Raw genomic sequence first — 22,825 nt, forward strand, 5'->3', positions numbered from 1 at the left:
GGCTATTTCAAATAGCCCAGCTGTCAGGTCCCTGCATAGACTGCTAAACCTGGGTGTGTTTTGAAGTCTGGGTTACTTTATTACGTAGAGTAGATTTGATTTGTCACTGATGACCAAAATGTGTTCCTGCTTCCGCACTGCCCTCCTCAGCTCTGACAGTTTTGAGATTCAGGCAACGGAGAGAAAATACACAAGGAGACACCAGCTGCTTTTCCTCAGCCTTCCCTGGTGACTTAGGCACTGCAGGCAGTGCTTTACGCTGAGTACTGCTTTACACCTATGCCATGGATGGGTGGGTGCTGCTGTTATCCTTTCTGTTTTTTGGATGAGGAAACTGAGGCATAGATAAGTTAATAAGTGCCAGGACTGAAAAGTCTGATTCCTAAGTGCATATTCTGCCATCCTACATAGGTGGGCTGTATTTATTTTGTCAGTGTTTTATTTTTATGTTTCACATTTTGAAGGAATACCGGAAAACCAAATAACTCAATTGTATTTAATTAAATTAACAAAATAGGTCCTTGAGAATCACTTTGGAGATTAAGAACTTTGGAGTTTTTAATTAAGTGGTATTTGAGGAATATTTGCTACACTGCTTGGAGAATAATCATTGTACCTAATAGTTAATTAAAATACCGTATGTATACTGGTTATTTTTCTTCCAGAACCATTTTGTTTTATTTTTTAAAAAGTCAAGGATATTCTTGAATATTTTAGTTAAACGTGAAATGTTTTTTTTGATTCACCAAATGAAAATGTACTAAGAGGGTCAGTAAGAAAAACTATTTTAATGTTATAGCTGTCTTCATCTTCCTTTTCCTGTTTGTTTTCATTGACTGGAAAATAAAGATTTGTTTTCCTGCCTGATTTGATAAGCCTGTTTTGCCGAATTTATGCACCATTAACAAGTTTCTATTAAAACTCTCTTGTGATGTCTGTCCATATAACTTTGTATTTCTCCCATACCTAACTGCTTGTTTCCAAGCTGTTAACTGCTTCTTTGCCTTTTATGCCTTTATCTTTGTTTATTTGAATTAGGTACTTCTCTGCTACCTTTCACTTGCTCTTTTTCTTTGCTATTCTTTCCCTTGCTACCTTGTCTAAAACCAGGCCCTAGAGAAACAGAAAGAATACATTGCCTGCCTTAGGAGTGAGCGAGATGCTCTCAGAGAGGAGCTGGCTGACCTGAAGGAGACAGAGAAGACAGGAGAGGTATGTTAGCATTAGCCTGGAGCTCAAGTCCCTCACTGCTGTGTTCTTCCTTACTTTTCGTCGTGTCATCTTTTCTAGCCTGAATAAAACCACAGTGTTTATTCTTCAATCCAGATTTGGTAGGTTTAAGTCATTTCTTCTACAGAACTAAATTCCATGTAACTAGTTTCACCAGGTTTTACCTGTGGCAAACATATATTGTCACAGAGTCACCTCACAGAGCATATTGCTTCCATGTGGGCCATCTTTTGTGATGGTGGGTTTTTCTCTTTCTCACAGAAACATGGCTTAGTTATAATCCCCGATGGCACTCCCAATGGTGATGTCAATCATGAACCAGTGGTTGGAGCCATCACTGTTGTGTCTCAGGAAGCTGCTCAGGTCTTGGAGTCAGCAGGAGAAGGGCCACTAGGTAAGATACTGGTTGCTGTGTTGACTTACATTAATGTCCTGTTGGACTTCCAGCTTGTTTATATCACATCTTGGAAAACAAAAACAACACAAGGGCTGTCTGAATCCTATCTAGATCTTTAACAGGAAGAAATCTGGGCACATTGTCTTCAGACATCCTTGACCTTGGAAAACAAGCATCTGGGTCATTGTAAGGCAGTAAGTGTAGCTATCAGCCCCCTGGATGGAAGCACTGTGGGTGTGTACGTCTTGCTTTTTCACTTAAATGCAAACCTTCTTCAAAGAGATAATCCAGCACACCTGTCCCAAGGAACCAGTGGGCTGGTAGAGAACTTCCCAAGTATGTTTTAAGTTTCTTCTTCCTGGAGCATCTGGTTTTATGTTCTGCTACTTATCCCAGGGTTCTGTAGCTCTTTGCTACTGCATTTCTTAAGGCAAGAAACAGACGGCCAAGAAGATATCAGAGGAATGTTATTTCCAGAACAGGGCTTCTGAACCTCTTAAAGTCTAAGCCTCTTAAATTTAACCCTTTGAGAATCTAATGACACCTCTCTCAGGAAACCGCACAGATGCCCATCCATTACTTCCACTAAGAGTCCTATTCTAGAGAAGAAGAATAGCACAGATAGGTATGGTATCATCAACTCACTTGTACTTATTAAAAAAGGATCCTTTTTCTTTTTTATCTTGTTTTCATATATGTAGGTTTCCTAGAGGAGTGGGATATACTCTAAGGGGGAGGAAGCCGAAAAACTTTAAAAGTTAGTAAGCACATTCTCTAATGTACAGAATTCCAGAAATCTAATTGTAGAGCACTGTGATAAAGCAGAAGATGCCCGCTAGGCGAGTGAGAGAGCTGCTCTGCAGAACGGAATGAGTGTAGGGCTGTGGGCAGCTCAGAGTGTTTCCTCAGCCTGTTTGGAAGGTGCTGAAGAAACCAGAACTTAGATTTGGCTGTTACCCTGGTTGGTTGTGGGGAGCACTGGCTTGGCGTCAGCTGCTTTGTTTACTTGTGTATGGGTACCCCCTCAGTCCAGGGGGCCTATTTTAAGGCATGCTTGGGAAGGAGCAGCCCTCATCATGGGCCAGGAGTGAACCTTAGTGATCCTGCTACCAAGCCTCAGATGAGCTCTTGACAGCCCACGTCTTAGACTTGGTCCCCTTCCCTCCCCACGCCAGCTCTTGTGGACCTTTGCCTCTTCCAGCATTGTGTTCCCCTTTTCTTTGCTCCAGCTTCCCCTCTCAGTCCCACTCTTATCCCTGTCTTCTCTCCCATATTTTGTTTTCTCCTGCTAAGGGCTTAAGCCTGGGGGAGCACCCTTGGCTTTTGAGTTGTCTGTCTACTGGTAAAAGCCTGCAAATTTTTGAGACAAGGAAATGATCTTTGTATTTCACTGTCTCTTTAAATGGAAAATCACTGCTCTTGGGAGCAAATGTTGTATTTAGTGTCCTGATAAATATGTGTTGAATGATTAAGTACTTTTCCTTAACACCATTAAAGCCTTCATGTCTTTTGATATTCAGAGCTGTAAGTTGTCTATTAGATAATGTTTACTGTGTATGAATTCGAAGAATTACTTTTAATTGTTTACATACTGCATCATTACAAATTTAGTTTACAGCCTTTTTCATTTGTTTTAGATGTAAGGCTACGAAAACTTGCTGGAGAAAAGGAAGAGCTACTATCACAGGTAAAGGCATTCTTCTCGTTGGAAGGTAATGTTAACTGTAACTGATTAAATCACATGCTAAAATGTTAGCAAACTAAAACGTATACTAGACAGAAATGTGCCTATTTCAAACATCAATACTCAAGTAAGTTTTGAAGGATAAAAAGATATTTCATATTTTGCCTCTTTGTTGTTTCCTATTCTTTTAAAGAAATTGTAGGACACATAGTTTAAGGAGTCAAACAGTTCTCCAAAGCTTGTTATGAAGACGGAAGTTCCCTGCCCTGTCCTGCCTCCTCCACCCTTACCCCTGGCCATTCCTATTTGGTTCTGTTAGCTGATTCTTTTGGTGTGTACTGTCCTTGTACATTTCTGTATAACGTGCTTATGTTGCTTCTTGTTCTCTTTCACGCATTCTCTATTCACATCCTTTTATGGAAGATGGGGATTTAGCTTTCCTTCGTCCCTTGTCCCTACCACACACACACGTGTACTTCCCATGCCCACATCCTCCTACTAAAGGAAGTATAATTCCAGTCTGTTTATGTTATTAGGACTCTGTAAAGACTACTCACAATGGAGCCACGTAGCATTCTAGGATTGCCTTTCATCTCCTTACAACTCCTTATTTCCCCTAAGGTTATATTATGGTTTTTCTTTTCATTTGCTTGATTTTCTATGTCATTGTCATTAATTTAGCTGCAGACTCTCCAGCAGTAGTTTAAATCCACTGTAAGTGTTTTCAAATGCATCAAGTATGCTCTCAGTTCCATTTTTTTGATTCTTGGAGCATCTCACTCATCCCATTCTGAGCTTAATGGCTTGCTGCCTCAGTACAGAGATGTGACCGCCCTTCATTATCATTCAGAGTTTTTTCTGCCCATGGTTCAGGTGGGATTCCCTTTTTGTAATGTCTTATGCCCTCCTCCTTCTTATCCATTCTCTTATTTTGGTACATCCCCCAGTAACTTCCTGAGAAAAAGGTATGTGGGCTGTAAATTTTTCTTAATTTTGCAGGCCTAAAAATGTCTTCATTTTACCCTCTTGGTTAACAGTTTGACTGGGTATAGAATTCTGAGTTGCAGTCATTTTCCTTCTTTTTTTTAAATAAATTGCTTCATTGTCTTCTGGCTTCCAGTGTGGCTGTGGAGAATTTCAAGACCTTTTTGATTTCCGATCTTGTCCTCCCTCTCTGGAAGCTTGTATCATACTCTGTTTCTCCCTAGTGTTCTGAAATTTCAGAGTGATGTGGTTTGGAGTTTTCATGCATGGTATGGGCCCCTGTCAGTTCTCAGAATTCTTATCCTTCAGTTCTGGGAAAATTTCTTGAATGATTTTGTTGTTGATTTTCTCCTTTTTCATTTTCTGTGTTCTCTCTTTTTGGAACTCCTATTCATTCATTCAAATGTTGAATGAGATTCCACTGCTATTTAACAGGCACTATTCTAGGCACTTGGAATGTTTCAGTGAACAAATCAGTTAAAAAAAAATCCCTGCCCTAGTGGACCTTACATTCTAGTAAGGGGAGACCAGATAATAATAAGTGTAAGTAATAAGTAACTAACATGGTATGTTAGAGGTTTGTGTGAATGCATTTATTGTATGCATTTTTCCAGCCACATTTAGCTGCACAGGTGCAGGCGTGGAATGGGTAGAGAGCTAGATTTTTACCAGGCATGTATAACAGAGCTGAGGAGGTGAGGGTGTGTGCAAGGAAGTGATGATAATGATGGACCTGGAGATCAAACTACATAAGGAGGTTTCAGAGGACATCCAGGAAAACATCAAGGCACACTGGAAAGAAGATGGAAACAGTGGATTAGAGGTGCCAAGTAGGGATGAAGGATTTTTGGAGTTGGGGTCCAGAGAGAATGAGCTGGAAAGATAAGGAATAGTGGAGAGAAGATACATGGAACTGAATTATGTAGGGATTGCAGCTATCTTATGATGAGATAAAGTGTATGACTATGGGACTGAATGCATGAGGGCAAGAAGGGATAGATGGCAAGATCCTTGGAGAGGAGGTGTTCCAGAAACTGGCATCAGTTGTAGGAGAAATCCTCTACCTAGATGTATTTTGAAATTGCCAAGAATTAAGACAGGAATAGTCTTGAGGGAGTACGAAGTTAGGAGCTAAAATGCTGAAGAAAAAAATGGAATAACGGCAATGGAGAGGGGTAGTTAGTATATGTAATTTGAAGAGATGAGATTAGGAACTGGGAATTTTAGGGAAGATAGAAGGAGAGTAGCTGGGCAACAGTGAGGAAAGCAAGAGGACACCGATTTCATTTTCAGGCTCAGTGGTAGGAGGGCTATGGGAGAAAAACAGCCAGTACTCTAGAGAGCTGCAGCGGAAGCTGGCTTATCAGGGGAGAGCAGGTTTCTGTTAGAGCAGTGAGGTAAAGGGAATGCTCAGAGAAGAGACTGAGGATGGAGGGGGTTCTGCTGATGCCAGAATGGTAATCTAGAGGGGATAGTGGAAGAGTTTCAGGCTTTGGGAAAGTTTCGGAGATGAAGACAGTAGGGGCTGTACAGAGCCTTCTGGAGAAGAATGCAGGAGGGGAGGGATGACCCTTTCCGAGATGGACACAAACAGGAAATGACGAGGATAGTCAGATTACCTGGTTCACCCCAGGCAGATAGTAATGGCGACTCTGTGTGTTGAAAGAGCAGAGTTGTCTGAGAAGCATGGCTTTAGTCCTAGTGCAGACCTTGCCCTTTTCCCCTTGGGGGAGTGGCACACTTGGTCCTAGTGCCAAGTCTTCCCTTTGACCCCTGTTGATGGAGTTGAGGACAGTTGGGGAAGGTGCCTGGGGCTCTGAGCATGCAGACTCTCCCTTGATCCTTGATGCTGGAGGACAAAGGAGGCATGGGGAGGCTTGGTCTCAGTCCCAGAGGTGGGCCCTGTGTAGGGGAGGAGTAGACTTGCTCTGAGTTGTGGTGCTTCCTGGATCTCTGGTGATGAGATTATGTAGGCATTTGAGGAAACGTGACTGATTTCTGATGGAGGAGGACATTAGACCTCAGGACTGATGCTCAGCTTTCTTATTGTTTCTCTCCTATTGTTCCCTCTTTTCATCTCTTGCTCTGCTTGCTTGCTTTTTTGTTTTTTAAAAGATTGGCCCTGAGTTAACATCTGTTGCCAATCTTTTTTCTTCTTCTTCTTCTTCTCCCCAAAGCCCCCCAGTACATAGTTGTATATTTTAGTTGTAGGTCCTTCTAATTCTGCTGTGTGGGATGCTGCCTCAGCGTGGCCTGATGAGCAGTGCTAGGTATGCACCCAGGATCCGAACCGGCGAAACCCTGGGCTGCCAAAGTGGAATGTGCGAACTTCACCACTCAGCCACGGGCTCTGCTTTCTAAAAGATTTTCTCAACTTTATCTTCTCATTCTTTTACTGAGTTTCTATTTCTGCAGTCATTTCAAGGATGGAGGTAATTTCACTTATCTCAGAGGATATTGATAGGCTGGTTGGTTTGTTTTCTGATGTTTTTATCTGTCTGCATGGTTTATTTCCTTCGAGATGCTCTTTTATGTATATTTATTCCATCTTCAGTTTAAAAGTAGGGTACTAAAACACTGATGGGCAGCTCTGAGCATATGGGTGAGGCTTGTCCAAGTTTTTGTGACGACTGATGTGGCCAAGTGTTTTGTTGGGAACTTCAGTGTGGGAATGTTGGTCTTCTATTTTAGGCTAGTCAGAGAGTTCTAAAGAGAGATATCCTCCAGCCTTCTGACAGAGGGAACAGGCCTGGCTGTCTGCATTCTTGGAACTGAGGGTGGACCAGATGCCTCCGCATTCAGTACACATCTGTTCACCTAATATCCTTGTTTTCCATATATGGAGACTCCTGTCTCCAGCTGGGCCTTGTTTTTTCCTAGCCCTTTTACTTTTCAGTTTCTTCATTTTGTAAACTAAAAAACCCCAGCTTTATTAGGGTACAATTGGTGTAGAGTAAGCTGCACATACTTAAAATGCACCAATGTGCCTACCTCTGTTAGTTTCCCAGGGCTGCCGAGACAAATTACTGTAACTGGGTGGCTTAGAACAGAAATCTGTTGTCTCTCAGTTCTGGAGGTGAGAAGTCCAAGATGAAGTGTCAGCACTGTTGGTTCCTTCTGAGGGCTGTGAAGAGAAAGCTGTTCCATGCTGCTTTTCTAGCTTCTGGTGGTTTGCTGGCGGTCTTTGGTGTTTCTTAGCCTGTAAATAGCATTCTCTGTCTTCACATCATTTTCCCTCTGTATGTGTCTGTCTCTTCGTATGGCATTCTTTGTATAAGGACACCAGTCATATCTGATTAGGGGCCCACCCTATTCCAGTATGACCTCAACTCAACTAATTGCATCTGCAATGACTTAATTTCCAAATAAGGTCACATTCTGACATCCTGGGGGTTAGGACTTCAACATACAAATTTTGGGGAGAGACAGTTCAACTCATCAATACCTATGAAACCATCACCACAGTCAAGATGGTGAAAATAGTCATAACTCCCCAAAGTTTCTATGTCCCTTTGCAAACTTTCCTTCTTGTGCCTTCCCCATCTCCCTCTCCAGGCAACCACTGATCTGCTTTTTGTCACTATAGTCTATAGTTTATAGTTGTAGTGCATTTTCTGGAGTTTTATATAATTGGGATTATACAGTATGTACTCTTCTTTTGTCTAGCATATTTCATGCAGCATATTTATTTTGAGATTCAACCATGCTGTTGCATATATCAGTAGTACTTTCCCCTTTTTTGCTGAGTAGTAATTTCATTGTATAGATGTACCATAATTGTTTATCCTCCTGTTGATGGAGATTTGGATTGTTTCCAGTTTTGGACTATTATGAATAAGCTGCTTTGAATGTCCTTTATTTTGGATAAAATAAACTATTTGGCCAACCTGAAAAATATATGTCCAATTATTTCTGTATACAGAAATTTTTCTTTTCTTTTCTTTTTTGAGGAAGGTTAGCCCTGAGCTAACATCTGCCGCCAATCCTCCTCTTTTTTGCTGAGGAAGATTGGCCGTGAGCTAACATTCATACCCATCTTCCTCTGTTTTATATGTGGGATGCCTGCCACAGCATGGCTTGATAAGCGGGGCAGAGGTCCGCATCCAGGATCCAAACTGGCAAACCCCAAGCCACCGAAGTGGAGTGTGTGAACTTAACTGCTATACCACCAGACCGGCCCCTGGAAACTTTTTAAAATAAGAATATTTAACCTAACTCTAAAACTAAACAAAAAACATCTAATTGCCCATGCAATTTTGTTTTTAATAAAAGTAACAAAAAAATACCCAAAAGATGTGCTTTGCCACAAAGCTACACAAATAAGCACCTATGGCTATTTTTATTGGGACACCTGGTTCTGGAGCTTGCTCCTTTTGATATTTGTTCATAGCTTATCTCTAGCACCTTGAACAGTGTGTCTTGCATAGTAGGCACTCAGGAAAATAGTTTTTGAGTGAATGATTTGTGGCTGATGAGGATCTGCCTTGTTCTGTGATGTGGCCGTTGGGCCAAGCATTTGTTTCGTTTGAGAGACTGGATCTTGCTGAGGAACCTTAATTTCCCTTCAGATTAGAAAACTGAAGCTGCAGTTAGAGGAAGAGCGGCAGAAGTGCTCCAGGAGTGACAGCACAGTGGGTGACGTGGCAGGGCTGCAGAACGGCTCGGACTTGCAGTTCATCGAAATGCAGAGTAAGTGCTGGGAGACAGGCCAGTCCCGATCTGTGTGTAGGCTGTCCCAGGAGTGCGATTGCAGGCAGGCCGCTGGTTTTGTAATTCACATTTCCCAGGAGAAGCTATGTTACCAAGATTGGTTAGTCCTAACCAGTCCAGAAAAGCAGTCCTGGTCAGTAATGGAGCAGACAGAGGCTTCTGACTAGCCTGCATGCTTCAGGGGGTGATGAGCGGATTAAGAGGTAGTGGTCTTCACCCTTGTGGGCAAAGTGATTTCTAGGAACATTTTGCAAATAATGACATCCTGACATTGTCTTTTTCTAAATCCTTGCGTCATCTTTAAGCTCCCATACAGCACCTTGCTAATTATGTTTTTTTTCTGTGGAATTTATCTTGGATAATTGGAGGGATATTTGGCACTAACTCACACTAATGTTGAGCAGTTTCAGAATTTTCCCAGAAATATTCTTAACTCAAATTAATCTTTATTAGATGGCATTTAAAACAAGGCCACAAAGTAAGCCTATTTGGTTTACCTAAATTATTCTACTTTTTCTCTCTCTCTGCTTTTGACCCCTCTTATTTTAAAATGTCTACTGTATTCACAGTAATTCCCATGGTAGGGAGGTTTCAGCAGGCATTCATATATTGTCAATGTATAATTCACGGATGGGGAGACTTTTACTTTTCTAATGTGGAATAATGGCTTTTCTGATAACTTATTTTAAATATTGGTTATTCCATGACCTTTTCATCTAAATATTCTGAGTTAGGCTAAACAGAAAAGACTTCTCGGATTAAGGCTTATTAAGATTTACTTATTAATACTATCTTTTGAGGTTAGTATCATTTTCTCTATTGGGTATCGGAACCCTTGTGACACTTCCTGGTACATATTTTCTTCTAGAAATACCATTTTGGTGTGGAGGGTAAATGAAGACAGATGCATGACAAGAAGCAGGCTGACCAGTTAGGAGGCTGTCATGAGCTGAACCAGGACAATGGCCGTCAACAGTCAGAGAGGGGTCAGGGGATTGATCTGAAAGAGATTGGCCTAAAGCAGCAAATTCAAATGGAATCCTATTGAGAGGGAATGGGCATGCATTCATGGGTGAATGCTTCCTGCAGCAGATAGGTGTTACAGAGCTGGCATTTGTGGAGGGAGGAAAAGTACCCAAGGTGGGGCTGGAGATTGAGGTGAGCTGAACAGGACTGGGGGAAGGCTGGGCCTGACTAGTAAAGACAAGAGCAGGCAGCTCCGCTGCCCCAGAGGCCAGGCAAGGAACCCCGGTGACTCTCGGGTCTGGCCAGCACCTTGGCTGTTAAGCATGGTGTTTTGGAATGCAGTTTCAAAACATGCAGGAAATGGCTGAGACCACGGACTTACACTTTTGAAAACAAGAAGCAATGGGTGGTTTGGAGAGAGAGAAGGAAGCAGCACATTCTGATAATAAGTTGCTGGAGTTAAGAATTAAAAAACAAGATCCTGAAGCTTCATTTTAGCGCCGAGGAATAGGAATTGTTCTTTCACTCCCAGAGGTGGCTTTTGGGGAGAGGGTTATACAACCTCATTACTTTTAGGGTGAGAGTAACTATCAGTTATCTCTTGCATTGAAAAACCTCTTGCATTGAAGATTATGTAGGTAGTTGTAACCTTAGTTATATGGAAAAGCAGTAAAGTTCTTAGGTAGGTTAATTTGGTTTTTTTCCTGCAAGCATTATGATTCCTATCCTAAAAGCATTTCAGGTTTTTGTTAAATTTGGATTGCTGGAGGGAATTTTTCTCCCCCGTCATTTCTAAACTTCTCATTTTATATGATTTGCTTCTTAGGTCAGATGTATGGCTAATGATTTATAGCTCTACCCATAACATATTATCACATCTTATTGAAAAGCATTTATTTCAGCAAATATTTATTAAGCATACACTATGTGAAAAGCACTTAGCTAGATACAGAGGTATATTCAAGAAGGCTAAGGCTGGGCCCCCCTCCTTACATACATAATGTAATATTAAGAAAGTACGATAAATGTCATAAAAGAGAATGCAAATAAAATGCAACAAGGGAAGAAGTTAGTTAACTAAGGAGAGTCATGAAGGAGGTGGAAATTGAGCACGACCTTGAAGGTTGGTTAAGACTTCAATCAGAGGTGGGGAGAAAAGGGTGCTTGAGGTGTGGGAGATTAGCAGGAAAGCTGGGAGGTGGGAAGGTTCAAGGCTGAGTTCAGGGAAACTGGAGGGCTCAGTCCCATGGGCATGGAGGCTGCCTGGGACATAGCGCTGCAGATGAGGTTGGCAGAGGGGCCACTGCTGCACTGAGGGGGCTCCTTACTCAGAGCTCACCCACACACATCATGGGGTGAAGAGTGAATTTTCTCTGAGTCAGGATCTAAGGGATGCTGTTGCAACACAAGTGCTACTTTCATGTTCCAGTGCCTGGGCTGCCAGAGATGCTGTGGTTGCCCTGTGTGCACTTATGTCCTGTCCTTTTAGACTACACAGTCCTCTCCTGGGCTGCAGAGGGTGTCACTGCCTGACGGGTCACACCTTTACCTCTGAGAGGTGATTCATCATTCTCTTCTGTTCTAGGAGATGCCAATAGACAAATTAGTGAATACAAATTTAAGCTTTCAAAAGCAGAACAGGATATAACCACCTTGGAGCAAAGCGTAAGTACTTCTTCTATATGTTACCAAGAGATTTAAATTCCCTTAAAATACATTCGCTTCCTGCATCTAAGTGGCCCACTCTGAGTGTCTGGGTTTCTTTGGGCTGCCCTTGCAGTTGGATCTCTGGAAGGTCTATAAGGAAAAAGTGGAAAAGCCAGCAGAGAACTCCTGGCAGGGCACCTTAGCCTTCTGTTTTCTGTAAAAATGTAGAAAAGTGTAGCTATAATTCTATTTCTGTAGATATTTCAAAGGAATTCAAGATCATACTTTATAACCAAATCCCTTATTGTACATTTCAAGAAGTCTAAAAAGTTTTCTATTCAGTGAGTCTCCTCCTGCAATGTGACTTTGGCAATTAAACAGTATGTTCATCATAAAACCTGCGGGAAATTGGCCCCGTAATGACTGTGCAGCTGTAATCCTCTGTGGGACAGTTCTTGATTTATCCATAGCCGTTGAGTTCTGAGAGGACCTATGGCTCACCCTGAGGGGACTTGTTAGTGTTAGATTACTTAGAATTTGTAATGACACTGTATCTCCTTCTTGACTGCAAAGCAGTGGTGGTTCCCAGCGCCCAGTAGCAGAGGCCTCTGTTTCATATTTACAGATTAGCCGGCTGGAGGGACAGGTACTGAGATACAAAACTGCCGCGGAGAACGCTGAGAAGGTCGAAGATGAGCTGAAAGCAGAAAAGAGGAAACTGCAACGAGAGGTACTCGCTTTAACATGCTTGGAATACGTTCCTAGAAAGAGAAAACCCTTTGGAAATAACTGTTTTGCTGTATAAGGAATGTAATACTGGGTCCAATCTAGGAAAAAGCAGTGAGTCCCTTACTCTTCTCTGTTGGTTTTTGACCTGCAGAGTGACTGCCATTTACTTTTTTTGGCCAGTTAGATAATAAGAAAAAAGGATAGTTTTTATTTTTGTTTTTCTCCAGCTTTTGTATGTCCTTTCTGTGATTAATGCTCAGCATCACTGTTTAACACCTCTAGCTGACTGAAAAAAATTTAGGCTGTGGGAGCCTATGCAAGGCCATCATAATTAGCAGTGCTTCCATCTCCCAGAAAGCTGAAATGTAGTACTGGGTTTTACTTCTGACCACGTGAAGTGACTGAGTTCTTCCTGTCTGCAGTTACGAACAGCACTGGACAAGATTGAGGAGATGGAGATGACCAACAGCCACCTGGCCAAGCGGCTGGAGAAGATGAAGGCCAACAGGACAGCGCTTCTGGCTCAGCAGTAGGAAGGCCGCCCTTCTATCTGGGGGTTGCTCCTTGGGGCCCCACCCAGTGGGACTGAGTTTTGTCCATCAACACAAACCCCTTTCAGTACTGTTGGAGCTATGTCATTAAAATAGCCACCTTTGTATTTTATAATTTATGAGAGAATGAAACAGGTTTGAATCTTCATGAATGAACACTTTGGATTTTGTTTGTAGTTTGATTCTAGACTAAGAACTGGCCCATGCTGTTTTTTTTATTTCCATAACTTTAGAATCAAGTTTACTCACCACTTTTCCCCAGCTGCCTCAGTGACTGGGTGCTTGCAGGCCTTGGCACAGGTTCTGGAGGACAGCGATTCTCTGAGTGCTCACTGAGATACTTGCTGGAGACCTCAGAAAAACACAAGTGCCTTCTCCACGGTGCAATTCAGACTTCAGTGATCTCCAGTGGTCAAAAGACACTTATCCTTAATATCAGATAGCATTTATATTTTAGTGAAGAAACAAGTTCACAGGTGGGGAATACATGTGTCACTCAAATTTGTATGTTTGGAGGAAAAAGCCTTTTTTTGTAAAATATTTAAATTTATATAAGAAAATGTTAGAAAAAGCTATGAGGAGTGTATATAAAACTTGCTTTATTGCATGGGGCAGGGGAAGTCCAAGGCCTAATACTCTTAAAGGAAGAGTAGGGTCCTTAGTCTTCACATCAGCTGTGCTGTATCTTGTAAAGTATTTCATCTGCTGCTTATTTGTGGAATAAAACCTCAGACAAGCCCGAGAGGGGAGGGAGGGGCAGGGCAGGCAGATGGGCAGTCTGCCTGAAGAGTCTATTAAACACCCTGTTGCTGATCACGGTTGACTACTGACACATTCATTTTTGTTAGAGGAGCATTTAAAACAGGTCATGGTACTCACTCCCCTCCTATCTTGCCCCTCCTCTTTTCTCTCTTTCTTAAGGAAAAATAATCTGGAATAGAGAACTTTTTCCTTTAAGAACTTGAGTTTCATCCTTAAAGCTACCCAGTCCAAGAGGTTTTTATCGTTGAGTGTAGCTCCTTTGCAGGATTTGTGATTTGCTTTTGCTCTCAGAATCACTGTGGTTTTATGGAAATAATTATTGTATCTTCAGTGTGTTTACACAGAACAAATATTAGGGAAAGTCTGATGAATCAAAGCCACATAAGATAAAATTAGACTTGAAACTAGATTAATAAAATTAACTCAAATGTGAATAAAATATCTAATAATTATTCCCTTCTTTAATTAGCCCTTTGTTTTTAAAATACGGGAACCAATCTCCTGAACTGAGATGATTTCCTATAAATTTTCTTTCTAGTAGTAGCAACAGCTGTGGGGGGTGGGGGAGGGCATGTTCTGAAATGCAGATTTATCCTAGAATCCCACAGCTGGAACCAACACACTGTGTGGTCCAGCTCTTGAGGTCTTCAAAACCCAGCTTCCTCTGTACCCATGGTCACTCAGCCTGTGCCCCTCCTGGGCTCATGGAACTCACTTCTTCCTCCCTGTGCTGACTGCACATTTCTGTTAAAGCAGGCTAATATCAAGGTAGCTCATAGTTTAAGTTCTTATTTTTACATCATCCTTCAAACAAGAACACTTAGAACTTTTATCTTAAGCTGATAGTATTCATAGCCATTAACAAAGTGGGCTAACTTAAAAACGCATACCAGTTATAGACTGGATAAGGACTATTTTCTTCTCAAGTTATTTCATTAAGAATTAATTAATTTGCTTTGGTTATTGAAGGTACTAACAGATTATCAGTTCAGCTTTCTCCAGAGTCAGTGTCAGTCTCTCATATGTTTAGGATCTCTTTTAAAAGGCACCTGAACCAACATAATATATATCACCTGATATTAGAAATTTAGCAGAATACAGAAAGTGTCACATCAGGGCATGATCTATGAAATCTTTAAGGCCTTTTTAGAATTCTTATCAGATGCCCAGAGAGCTTTCAAACTACTTTTGGGATTCTTCAATACAATCAGGTATACACTAGGTAAAAATTGATGTAGAAAAATTTCAAGTGTAATGAAATTAAATAAGAGATAAGGTTAGGACACATCCTGACAATTTATTTATAATCAACCCACCATGCATGAAAGAGTGCTACTAGTTAGAAGGCACACATGAGTCTTCAGCCTTAAGATCTACCAGCATGAGGATACAAAGGAAGAACAGCACACCCCAGAGTCCATAAACGGCTGTATTTAACACCTCTCAAAGACTTTGTATAGATCGGGCAGGTTGGCAAGCTGTAGGATGTTTCCATCTTCTGTGAAATGTTTAGGAGGCAGAAGGTGTGAGCGGAAAGCTTTATAGACAATGTGTTCCACAGTCCACTTCCAGGGGTTTCGAGTGGCACCAGGCACTTCACTCTGGAAAAGATATGTTAGGTGTCATCTCTCTCCCTGTTCACATCCCAGTGTACACTGGCTTCCTGGCTGATGTGCACTTGGCCTGGAAAGTCTTGATGGCTTGTAATGGGCTGTGTTATCTAATGCTTGTGAAGCATCCTCTCTAGGCCAGCCTCTGAGAGATCCTACAGGCCTGAACACAAGAGACGAGATGGGGGAAAAAAGAAGCTACTGCTCTCCGGAGACTTTCTCCCATGGAACCGTTGTTTATATTCAGGGAGGACGTGTTTATTGCAGTAGGATCTAACACAATATCTGATCCTGACTACGATATTTAGATGGCAACAGTAGGAAGTACATTCCTAACTCACCACTAAGTTGGGGGTCTGAACAGTAGCCCTGTTTTCCAGAGAGCTCCACAGGTAAGAAATGAAAATAAAAACAATGAGGATTATTTTGCTTCACTGCTCCTCCCCTACATCTAAGCCTTAGTTGTTTCACGTACAAGAAAACGTTCCTTCTCATTCATGCTTTCCTTGAAGTAAATTTTTTCAATCAAATGATACTCTCAGCACAGTCTGCTACCCTGCCCGCTCCACGGGAATGAGATATTCCCTAGGGGCTTTGGCCAACAGGACCTAGGACTGAATTTCTGCTCCACCACTACAGGCTCTGGGAACCCCTGAGCATGCCAACTGTCCCTTAGTTTCCTCACCTGTGAAACGAGCATATCACTTCACCTCAGAGGACAACTGTAAGCATTCACTGAGATGGTTATGTATGTAAAGTGGCTACCCTTTGTTTCTTACACTATTTCAATGCCCTCTCCACCCCCAACCAAACCTCGAAATAGCTGAGTGAAAAGCACTGTCATCTGATTGGAAAAAGTGACACAGAAACAGGAGGAACCCCGGCCCTTTTTCTGTCAAGCTGATCTTCTGTAAGAAGAGCTGGGGATCTGACCTCAGTACAGCCCTGTTTTCCTGGCAAAGCAGTGATCAGACGTAGAGTAAGGCAAAAGCTAAAAGACACTGTGGGGACTGACCCAGAATCTGAAGACTGTAGCTACATATTTAAGGGCTAACAGTGGGAGACACGGGCTCGCTAGCCCTGCACAATCTAATTCAGCCTCCCATTTCTCACTGTGATGGCTTATGTTTTTACATTTGACAGTGAGATCACTCTGGAGGTACTTTCTAAACCAGCAGAAGGAAATAAAAACTCATGAATAAACACTGATTACTATGTTTAAACTTTATGTGCAGTGAAATCCAAGAAATTTAGAGATGAGCTGTGTGAGGGCTCATCCCAGTACTGGTGTGCCAACATGACCCCCACAGTACCTGCTGGCCTGAGAGGGTTGACTCCTCAGATATATACTGCTTCCGGATGGAGTAGAACATAGCACATTCTTTACTAAGGCTTTCAAAACATTCCTTTTCTTCATCCCAGTTCACCTGGTCCAAAGAGAGAATTGAATACCTCAATACAGGTACATGCAGTAAACACGCTTCGTTTCTAAGTGGAGATCACAGACTACTTAAAAACTAAACGTGACTTTCTGGGTATTAAAGCTGAAAATTGGAACTGCTAAATATTGCTGGGGGTAGGTGGGGATATGAGGAGTCCTTCAGCTGTTTTACCCTTTCCTTCTTTATCGAAGTCATGGCCATGTGCCTTCTCTCTCTACCACGCACTCACATACCCACATACTTAGTATTGGCTTGATTACTTGCCTCAGTGGCTAGTCGAAGAATGAAGATAGGCAGACCCTCCAAAGGGGGCACATAGTTGTCGATCAGAAGGGGTAATCCAATCAGGTTCCCTTCCTGCTTGTGGAAAAAGGCCAGGACAAGGAGACAAGAAATAATGCCATTACAGTTTAACTTAAATAAATTCCACTTCCCCGGTGTCTCCTCTAGGTCTTGTCCTCCTACCTGCCATTCTGGGTGACCAGGGGCTTGATTGGGCTGGGCACTGGGGGCAAGAAAGCTAAGCACTTAAAAGAGAGCTTTTTGTCCTGACATGCAGCAGATCAACTTTTTTCTTGGATCTGTTCACCAACCAGAGACTATATCAAGAAGCAAAGCTCCAAAGATCAAGGGGTAAGACAAAGAAACAGGGAGAGCAAGTGGCTCAGCATAATCTCATTCACTGTGGCCTGCAGGGACCGGAGGATTTAGTTCTCCCTTGTGTCTGGGTCCTTCACCCCGGGAACAGGAATGGACACGAATGGATGATAAAACAGTTGTGTAACCTAGAGATGCAAATAGGGAGTGAAGATGTGAATATGTCATATGCTGTTTCTGGGGGAGGGGGGCAGCCATTTCCTCCTGATCTTGGCCCAACTACAAGAACTTGACTCTTACCTGATGAATACAACAGGGGCATAAAAATGGCTGTCACACACCTCATCAATTTCCAAAGAGAAATAGTCTGCAAGCATCTCAGCCTTCTTTTTCAGAAATTCAACAATGTACTCGGCAAGTCCTTCTTTGGGGCCATCTTCCTCTGTCCAGCCACTTTCAGGACTATCTAAGGCGAGCATGGCGAGGTCAAAGAGTGGTGCTGGCTCCTACGAGGAAGCAAGAACATTAAGGAGCAAGCATTAACAGGGCATCCAAATGAAGCCAGAATTCCCATAAAACGACTATTAACCACAAAACCATGATCACAGCAGCAGGTGAGAAAACCACAAATCTAACACACATTCTCCATCTCCCCCAAAGAAAACACCTGAAAATCCACATCAAAACCTCTTCCTCCTCCTCATCAATGGCCATTTCAACAGAGAAGATGTGACAGACAAAAAGCCTGCTGAACAGGTGGCAAGAGTGAGGCTGTGAGGAGGCACTTTCCCTTTGTGTAGCTTTAAAGACTCCACCTACTTTCATGTTTCTAGAACATCATTAGGCAGATCATTCATTTCTTCCTATTGCCTTACCCATAACTAAAGGGGGAGGGAAAATAAGTAACATTTCAGTAAATCATCTGATGAGGAAGAAGATTGAAATCTATTGTTAAAAATAACATGCCTAAATCTTCTTTCATCTCTCCTCTTGTGACATTGTTACTGTTACATATTTTACTTTTACATGTTATAAACCCACAGTACACTAATAGAGGAGTCAATTAATCAAAAGGACCTGACAATCCTAAACAAATGTTTAGGATACACTCAAATGTTGATACACTCAACAACAGAGCTTTACAATATATAAAGGATAAAACCAACAGAACTTCAGAGAGAAAAAGACAAATTCACAATTATAGTTGCAGGTTTCAATACCTTTCTCAGTATTTGATAGAATAAGTAGACAGAATCAGGATATAGAAGATTTGAGCATCACTCTCAACATGATACACTTGCTCTTTATAGAACATTCTACTCACTAAGACCAAAATACAAATTCTTTTTAAGTGCTCATGGAACATTTACCAACACGGACCATATTCTGGGCATAAAACAAGTCTAAATAAGTGTAAAAGGATTCAAGTATGTTCTCTGACCAAAATAGAATTAAATTAAAAATCAATAACAGATCTCTGGAAAATCCCCAAATAAGGGGAAGCTCAATAACATTTCTAAATAACCTGAGGGTCAAAGAAGAAATCAAAAGGGAAATCAGGAAGTATTCTGAACTGAAAGAAAATGGAAACTATCAAAATCTGGGAAGGTGCTAAGGCAGCACGGAGGGGAAATTCATAGCATTTAACACCTGTATTAGAAAAGAAAAACTCTCTCAAATCAGTGACCTCAGCTTCCACCCTAAGAAACGTGAAACAGAAGAGCAAATTAAACCTAAAATAAGCAGAAGAAAGGAAATAATAAAGATAAGAGCAGATATGAGTGAAATAGAAATCAGAAAAATAGAGAAAAATCATTGAAACCAAAAGTCAGTTCTTTCAGATCAATAAAACTGACAAACCTCTAGTCAGAGTGATCAAATTAAAAAGACATAAACTACCAATATAAGGAATGAGAGAGGTTCATCACTCCAGACCTACAGACATTAAAAGAAGAATAAAAAATATGAACCTCATGCCAATAAATCTGGAAATTTAAATGGACAAATTCCTTGGAAGAAACAAAATACCAAGGCTCATTCAAGAGTTAAAAGTTAACTTGAATAGCACTGTATCTACAAAAGAAATAGAAGTTTTAGTTAAAAACCTTCCTATGAGGACATCTCCAGGCCCAGAAGGCTTCACTGGTGAATTCTACCAAACATTTAAGGAATAAACACCAATTCTACACAAACTCTTTCAGAAGATGGAAAAGACAGCTACTTCTCAACTCACTCTATAAGAGCAGTATAAACCAGACAAAGAAACTAAAAGAAAACGACAAACCAGTATCATTCGTGAACATAAATGTAAGAATTGTAAGTAAAATTGTAGCAAATCAATTCCAAAAATATATAAAAACGATAATATACCATATACAAGCAGGGTTCATCCTGGGACTGCATGACTGGTTTAATTTATGAAAATCAATCAGTGTAACTCACTACATTAACAAACTAAAAAAGAAAAACCATCTAATTATCTTAACAGATGAAGAAAAAGCATTTGAAAAAATTCATCCATTCCTGAATAAAAACTAAGCAAACAGGGATTAGAAGGGAACTTCCTGAACCTCATAAGGGGCAACTAGAAATAACCTACCCAGAGCAGAAAGACTGAACGCCCTCCCCTAAGATTTGAACAAGAGAAGGATTTCCATTCTCACCACTTTTTTCAATACTGTACTAGTGTTCTAGCTAGTGCAATCAGGCAAGAGAAGAAAAGGACAGGCATCCAGATTGAACAGGAAGAAATAAAACTCTTCTTATTCACAGATGCTATGATTATCTATGTAGAAAATCAGATGGAACTAACAAATGAATTTGGCAGGGTTGCAAGATACAAGATGAATATACAAAAACACTTGTATTTCTTTTTTTTTGAGGAAGATTAGCCCTGAGCTAACTACTGCCAATCCTCCTCTTTTTGCTGAGGAAGCCTGGCCCTGAGCTAACATCCGTGCCCATCTTCCTCTACTTCATACGTGGGACGCCTGTCACAGCATGGCTTGCCAAGCGGTGCCATGTCTGCACCCGGGATCCGAACCACTGAACCCAGGGCCACTGAGAAGCGGAACGTGCGAACTTAACAGCTGTGCCACCGGGCTGGCCCCTGTATTTGTATATACTAGCAACAAACAATTGGAAAATTTTTAAAATGCCATTTATAATAGCATCAAAAAGTGTGAAATACTAAGGGATAAATCTAACAAAAGATTTTCTCCCCAAATCGATCTATAGTTTCAACACAATCCCAATAAAAACTGCAGAAGGCTTTTTTGTAGAGTATGTCAAATGTAAAAAGAAGATATGAAACTACATAGATATTATAATGTTAACTCTAAATTAAAATTAGGCAATGAAAAACTCTTGGAAGAAATGGACTAAAATCGTTAGTTGGAGTTGTGTTTGGGTGAGAGCTTTAGAGAATGTTTATTTCTATTTTTATCTCTTTCCAAGTTTTCTTAAGTAGATATGTATTGATTTCTATAATAATAATAAACATTTATTTAAGTTGGCTACCAAATGACTATTCTGCTTTGTATAAAACTATACTGTAATTAAAAATACTTCTATATGCAAATCATATAATAAACTATCCTAAGCATATTTAGAAAAATTTAATATGCTACAAATAAGATATTAGTGGAGCTATTATTTTCAGAAATGACCAGCTGTTTCAGAAATGAGAAGCAGGAAATGAACTTACCGATAACCTCAGAACACCAAAATTGGCAAAATCATAAATGAGTATCTGGTAGAACAGTTCTTCACTGCAAATGAAAATGAAGCGACTTTAAGGAAAAGTGGAACCCATGCTTGAGAGCTAAGCAGTAGGGACAAAAGGGGAGAAATAACCCCCGAAACATGGATTGGACAAGGAGACGGTTCTGCCTTTTGTCACCCTTTTTAACAGTCTCCCGAGATCTACTCCTCAGAGGGCTGGGATTCCCGCGTGGCTCCAGCTGGGGTTCGGCTGGCCGGCCTCCACACACACAGCAGGGCATGGAGACAAAGTCTGGCTTGTTATCACTCATGCTCTGTCCTCACCCCACTGGGGCTGTAAAAGGTTTCTGACACCTTGTAGTGAAATTTAAGGAGTTTTATTTGCTTACCTTTTCCCTACTTACAAAGAATCCTATACATCACTTTTATTTTTTTTACAACTCACCATTAAAAATGATGTGGAATATACAGGGAGGGCAGGGAGACTTCCTAAATAATCAGAAGTGGACATAAGGCGGGATTAGACCGCACTAGTATATCGTTTAGGTTGATGCACTCACTGGCTGGCAACATTCCAAAAGCATCTGTGAAGTAGAATTCAATATACTGAACTACTTACAAAAACACAGAACTGAAATAAACGGTACTTTATAGTTCTTAAAGCAATGTGAGCTATATAGGTCTTGTTGAAAGACTTCATTATCAAAGCAGATAAAGCAGCTGCTATGCCTGCATTATGTTGGGGAAACTAAGGCACCAAGTGAGTACTGCCTTGTCCCAGGTCAGTTAGTAAAGTTGGAAAGGAAGGAGTTGAAGCTAGACACTGCACTCTGAATGTGGTTCTCTCTGTTTCTTTACCTTCTCACTGGGAAACCATTCACATTTATTAAAAGCTGAAATTCGGAGACTGGCCTGGATTTATATCTGTAAAATGAAAGAACCTGAACACAACTGTGATTTGCAGCCTTGGAAATCATGCACTTAGATATGCTGGAAGACAAAATTCCCAACAAATTAATACGAGTCTGTGCAAGTCCAAGGATTCTCAAAGCAAGGACAATGGACCTTGAACAGAGCTGCACCAAAAGGATTTGCAAGCCTCGGAGGAATGAATTCTGAATATCCAAGGAAGTATGTATGTCAACAGTAAGCTTCTGGACTGGGCAGGTTCTAACATAGGGAGATCAAATAGGTTTTTATCTTGTGTGCCAACTCCAAGCTACATATCGTTGTGGCCCCACTCACAGGGCCAAGCAGCACTGTGAGGCCAGAGTATGGCTTAGTGGGAAAGAGTCACACAACAGACAAGTGATGTCTAGTAGATGCAAGGTGGCAGCACCCTCCAATTTGTACTACGAATTTCAGAACATATTTAATATCAGTTCTAGACTCAAAAGGAGCTCATCCACCAAGGTCCCTGGAAACAATCCATGAAACGTCATCGGCTATGCGCTGGGCAGACGGCTTTGCTAGGCTTCCCCATCCTGTGCTCATACACCCACTGGCTCACTTGGTGGCTGGCGTAAGCCTCTGCTGCACTTCCCAGGTGGGGAGGAAAGGAGGCATCAGGTCTTCTTTCTTTTGCATCCCCCACACTACCCGGTTGCACCCTGTAGATGTTAGAATTCTCTATCAGCACTAAGCCCTCAACACCTGGCTCACAGCAGCCAACATTTATTGAGCACTGAGTACCTACCAAGCACTAGGTTTCTCCTGTCATTTCTTATTCTCACAAAAGTTAAGTAGTAATATCCCAATTTACAGATAAGAAATCTAGGACAGAGTTTAGGAAA

At 41.3% G+C, this 22,825-nt stretch overlaps 2 protein-coding genes across 40 annotated transcripts in view; one reads left to right on the plus strand and one right to left on the minus strand.

The window, feature by feature from the left end:
- LRRFIP2 (LRR binding FLII interacting protein 2) overlaps positions 1 to 14,112 on the plus strand; it is a 109,370-nt gene extending 95,258 nt beyond the window's left edge. For 26 of the 33 annotated variants that reach the window (XM_044754222.2, XM_044754225.2, XM_014845786.3 and 23 more), the window contains 7 exons: positions 1,111 to 1,212; positions 1,492 to 1,624; positions 3,265 to 3,314; positions 8,864 to 8,984; positions 11,557 to 11,636; positions 12,244 to 12,348; positions 12,770 to 14,112. In XM_044754222.2, coding sequence (XP_044610157.1) covers positions 1,111 to 1,212; positions 1,492 to 1,624; positions 3,265 to 3,314; positions 8,864 to 8,984; positions 11,557 to 11,636; positions 12,244 to 12,348; positions 12,770 to 12,880 — 702 coding nt within the window. In that variant the 3' untranslated portion in view covers positions 12,881 to 14,112. The remainder of the gene's footprint in view (positions 1 to 1,110; positions 1,213 to 1,491; positions 1,625 to 3,264; positions 3,315 to 8,863; positions 8,985 to 11,556; positions 11,637 to 12,243; positions 12,349 to 12,769) is intronic. The other 7 variants (XM_014845796.3, XM_070493884.1, XM_070493886.1 and 4 more) reach the window with 1 other exon arrangement.
- A 31-nt stretch (positions 14,113 to 14,143) lies between these two features.
- The window catches only part of MLH1 (mutL homolog 1), a 41,359-nt gene continuing 32,677 nt past the window's right edge, over positions 14,144 to 22,825 (minus strand). For 6 of the 7 annotated variants that reach the window (XM_014845782.3, XM_014845781.3, XM_070493865.1 and 3 more), the window contains 5 exons: positions 21,016 to 21,079; positions 17,651 to 17,815; positions 16,977 to 17,069; positions 16,584 to 16,697; positions 14,144 to 15,261 (listed from right to left, as the gene is read on the minus strand). In XM_014845782.3, the coding sequence (XP_014701268.1) occupies positions 15,094 to 15,261; positions 16,584 to 16,697; positions 16,977 to 17,069; positions 17,651 to 17,815; positions 21,016 to 21,079 (604 nt within the window). In that variant the 3' untranslated portion in view covers positions 14,144 to 15,093. Of the gene's footprint in view, positions 15,262 to 16,583; positions 16,698 to 16,976; positions 17,070 to 17,650; positions 17,816 to 21,015; positions 21,080 to 22,343; positions 22,643 to 22,825 lie in introns of those variants that run through there. The other variant, XM_044754206.2, reaches the window with a different exon arrangement.

This window comes from Equus asinus, chromosome 21 (genome assembly GCF_041296235.1).
Source record: "Equus asinus isolate D_3611 breed Donkey chromosome 21, EquAss-T2T_v2, whole genome shotgun sequence".
Lineage (NCBI taxonomy): Eukaryota > Metazoa > Chordata > Mammalia > Perissodactyla > Equidae > Equus > Equus asinus.